The following is a 5,022-nucleotide window of genomic DNA, read 5'->3' as shown; positions in this document are numbered from 1 at the left end:
TCATCGTAGGTAAGACTCATAATAACATCAGTAGTCAGGTAAACATCAATAGCCTATAAAAGGAGTTACCCAACATGCAAAGAAAAGGCAAGCAAATGCAACGAGTAAGCCTAGCCCAGGTATATCCAAGTATAACAAAGGTAAACCTAATGCATACTCGCAGAAAAGTCAAAGTCACATAGGGACACAAAACCAAAAAGAAATCGTGCTTTAGATGTGGTAAACAAGATCATTATAGCAATGATTGGGATAAGTGCCCAGCGTCATGTCAGACGTGCAATAACTGCAGGAAGCGAGGTCATTAACAAGTCAGTGTAAATTTGCTAAGCAAAAGACCACAAAACAGATCAATAGAACCGTAAATTCAAACAAATGACGGCTCTAGCTCAAATGAAGAAAGTGTACACAAGACCACAGAAGTAGAACAATTTGCATTTCACATTAATTCTGTGAACAAAGATGCACAAGAACGTCTTATGGCTCAAATAGAAATAAATGGGAAACTCACAACCTGCAAATAGACACAACTGCAGATGTTGACAATCATTTCTGAAAGAGTAGCACAAAACTATACCTAACCTAGTGATAAGACCTTCAGACGAGGTGCTCAAAAGTTATAATGTTACAAACATAGAAGTAGTTGGTTCATCACGTGAAAGTTCAGTACAAAGATCAAGAGATAGGTAAGTTACCATTGACAGTAGTCAAGGGTCAAGGACAGACATTATTAGATTAGATTGGTTTAAGATGCATAAAATTAGATTGGCCTAGTATGCTAAGGGTTACAGGTACAAACAAGAACCAGCAGAAAGAAATTTCATTAATCTTCTATCAGATTACAAAGAAGTATTTGAAGACAGAGTAGGAACAGTAAAGAATGCACAAGCAGTCTTAGTTTTAAAGGAGAATGCTACTCCTAGATTTTCTGCTCCAAGACCAGTTCCCATATGCATTGAAAACAAGCTGTGGAACTGAAATTAGAAGGTTAGAAAGTGAAGGTTCATGGGAAAAGGTAGACTATTCAGATTGGTCTACACCATTAGTTCCAATTGTTAAGGACAACGGTCAAGTTAGGTTATGTGGAGATTACAAGGTGACATTAAATCCACAATTGCAAGTAGCACAACATCCATTGCCAAATCCTAAAGATATGTTCGCAACTTTGTCAGGATGCTCAGTATTTTCTAAGATAGATCTTAGACAAGCATTTCAACAACTATCCATGGATGAAAATTCCAAAAGCTTATGTACTGTAAACACACATTTAGGGCTGTATCGTCCAAAAAGACTTCCCTATGGTGTTGCTAGCAGTCCAGCAATATGCAGCAAACATGGACAAAATATTTGCAGGATGTCAGAGTATTCATTTTCATTGATGACATAATTAGTAGCTGCAAAAACAAAAAAGAACATAGAGAAAGGTTACGTGCAGTTCTAAAGAAACTAAAGGAACACAATATCAAGGTCAACCAGAGTAAATGTATTTTAGAAGTTGACGCGGTTGAGTATTTAGGCTTTATTGTAAATGGTAAAGGTATTCATAAGACTCAGATAGGTAATGCAGTGCAGTCAGCAAAGTTACCAGAAAATGTCAAGGAATTGCAATCATTTTTAGGTTTAGTAACATTCTATGGTAGTTTCATTCAAAACTTAGCAACAATTGCACACACATTGTACAATTTGCTGAACAAAGATGTAACATGGAATTGGACAAAGGAATGTCAAAAATCTTTTTGAAAGAATCAAAGCAGAAGTGACATCACCCACATTCTTAGTACATTATCAAATGGATTTGCCAGTAAAGTTGGTTTGTGACGCCTCAAACATAGGATTAGGTGCAGTACTAGCACATGTAATGCCAGATGGTACAGAAAAAACCAATAGCTTTTGCCTCTAGGGTATTGAACAAAGCAGAGAGAAATTACTCACAAATAGAAAAGGAAGCATTAGCACTAGTGTATGGAGTGAAAAAGTTCCATATGTATCTGTATGGCAGGAAAAGGTTCACATTAGTTACAGACCACAAACCATTATTGATGATTTTAGGTCCAAAGGCAAGTTTACCGACGTTAGTAGCTGCAAGACTACAACGTTGGGCAATCATATTAGCGGCATATGTTACAACATAGAATATAGACCAACTCTAAGATGGGGTAATGCAGACGCTTTGGTCGAGATTGCCTGTAGACAAAGCACCAGAGCAACATGAGGAAAGTATTCTTTTGATTTCTGCATATAATTTGTACCTATTACAGCTAAGGAAATAGCACAAGGTACAAAGAAAGACCCAGTACTTTCAAAAGTAGTGCAGAGTCTAATAACCGGCAGAGATATTTGTGAAGAAGATGCCAATTGTAACCATACAAAGAAATTTGGAATGAATTGAGTGTAGCACAAGAATGTATTTTGAGAGGATCAAGAGTAGTGATTCCAAATGCATTAAGGAATAGAGTTCTATCAGAAATACATGCAGACCACCAAGGTATTGTCAGATCAAAGTCAATTGCTAGAACTTATGTTTGGTGGCCAGGTGTTGATAGGGACATTGAAAATTTGGTTAAGAAGTGTATGAATTGTGCATTACAACAAAATAATCCAAAACTAACACGAATGCACCCATGGGAATTACCCAGATACCCGTGGCAACGTGTACATGTAGATTTTGCAGGTCCATTTTTAGGATACTCATATCTAATATTAGTAGATGCATATAGTAAGTGGCCAGAAGTTATACCAATGCAAACAACTTCATCGGTAGCAACTATAAATCACTCATGCAAATCTTTGCAACGCATGGTTTGCCAGAAAGAATAGTGACAGACAATGGCCCACAGTTTACTTCACAGGAGTTTAAGGAATTTCTGAATGTAAATGGTATACACATACATTATCAGCAACTTATCATCCATCCACGAATGGTGAAGCAGAAAGGTTTGTTCAACTTTCAAACATAATATGAAGTGTAGACAAGCAATTCTGGTAATGTAGCATTCTCACTTGCAAAGTTCCTAGTTATCCTATAAGAACAACCGTGCATAATACTACGGGTGTAACACCCCATCTTATTGTTGATGGGGAGGAGGATCATGAATAAGTTAGGTCTAATGTATCCAAGCTTGCAGAGTCAGTTAGAACAGAAAGGTTATGATCAAGTAAGTAAGCTTCCCAATGTAAGACATTTCGCTCCTTCAGGTTATGTCATGGTAAGGTCATACAATACACCAGAAAAATGGGTACAAGGAGAAATTGTCAGGAAGATAGGTAATTTACATTATGATGTTAATGTCGGTGGAAAGATTGTAAAACGTCATGTTGATCAGTTGCAGTCATTTGGTACAAATAATACAGAAGTACAGTTTCAAATACCTCAGACTTACATAACTCAGATGTGCAAACTGCTCACCAAGATGTTCAAAATCATGCAACAGCTCAGAACACACCTATAGTACTCCTAACAGAATGAGTAGAGGAAAACCTCCTGAAAGATTAGATTTGTAAATGTGAGGAACAGTTGTTTCTTAGTCACAGTAAAGGGGGATGGAGACTGTTATGTATGCAAGACGTTATGTAACGAGCGCGGGAAATCTTAGCTCCGCAGACACGTTCAGTTCAGAGCTATTGCACTATGTTGCATAATGCGTAAATGTTATAAGTATAACCAAGTATTATTATGTTAGTATCGAGTCCTATACAGAGGCTTCGATCTTATTAAAATTCTACCTCATGTATGCAGGATATGATTCCTTATTGTGTATAGAGCGTCGATGCTCATATGTTTGTTATGATATTCTATTATATACGCTTATTGTATTTTGTATATTCAACTACCCCCGCCTTCTTTAATGTAGTTTAAGCCAATAAACACAAGCAGGAAGATATTGCTTTTATTATCGCCCTTCATCCCGGAACCTCGGCGACGAGAAATGGAATATTACATCCAATACTAAAACACCATCTTTCCCTCTACCTACAGGTAAGAGTGAAGAATTGTCGTATGGTCATAACTAACAAAGCAGACCCAAAATAATGACGACAAAACAGTTTTCCTCCTGTTACACCTTTCAAACAGTGTTACAAAGTCAATCGGTTATCTGTAGCCAGTTATCCCTACGCAGAATGTGAAATGTCCCTATGTTTCTAGGGATTTTCAGAAGAATGTCCCTACGTTTTTCTTTGTTTGTTTGTTTGTATGGTGTTTTTACGTTGCATGGAACCAGTGGTTATTCGGCAACGGGACCAACGGCTTTACGTGACTTCTGTGAGGAATTCCTCTCACAACGATTTTATTTTCTAATATTTTTGTGTATTCACTTGTTTCCATGCTATTTTTTTTTATTAAAGTTAATAGTGTCTGGCCCATAAGGAAATTATTTATTGATTTTCACTGCATATTGCCGTCTGTCAGGTAATCGACAGACAGGAATATGTTACTGTATTTGTATTCATGTGAAAACCAAATATATTCGCATGCCCATATATTTTGTAAAGATATGTACGTCTACATTGCATGACATGATAAGGGTGAAAGAACCACATCTATTCGAGAATGACACTCTTAACGTTATTTTATCTGATTTTGCTATGTTCTAGTACGTAGTATCTGGGGTGCGCTTAGCACCGAAAAGATGGTTTTACACAAAGACGAAGTCTTTTTGACATAAACGTCAGTAGACGTTTTAGTAACGAAGTATAATTACTGTTTTAGTTATGATAATTCATTTGTCTTTATATATTTGAAATTGTTCTTGGTGAATGTATTGCGCATATTACGTATGGTAAGAGTTGGTGTCATTGGGTCTTGTTTGTGCCTCTCGCCAGAGAAGCCATTAGGGGAGGTCAAAAGATCACGAGGGGAAGGGAAGGGTAGTAATTCGCCCCTCTGATCGCTCCTTTGCATGCCCCTCTAAGGGTGCGTATGCTTATGTACGTAGTACACTGTATGGGCATGATATCGCCCAAAATTGTATTGACACCACCAATTAATTCACTACATTTAATAAATATGTTGAAGTTGCACACTAT

At 37.1% G+C, this 5,022-nt stretch overlaps 1 protein-coding gene across 1 annotated transcript; it reads left to right on the top strand.

The window, feature by feature from the left end:
- The first annotated feature begins 907 nt into the window (after positions 1 to 907).
- Positions 908 to 1,384, top strand: LOC135213325 (uncharacterized protein K02A2.6-like). The gene has a single exon (XM_064247305.1). It carries the CDS (start codon positions 908 to 910, stop codon positions 1,382 to 1,384), a length of 477 nt encoding a protein of 158 aa, XP_064103375.1.
- The last annotated feature ends 3,638 nt before the right edge of the window (positions 1,385 to 5,022 follow it).

This window comes from Macrobrachium nipponense, chromosome 42 (assembly GCF_015104395.2).
Source record: "Macrobrachium nipponense isolate FS-2020 chromosome 42, ASM1510439v2, whole genome shotgun sequence".
In the NCBI taxonomy this organism is placed as follows: domain Eukaryota; kingdom Metazoa; phylum Arthropoda; class Malacostraca; order Decapoda; family Palaemonidae; genus Macrobrachium; species Macrobrachium nipponense.
This window is presented reverse-complemented; position numbering and strand designations above follow the sequence as displayed.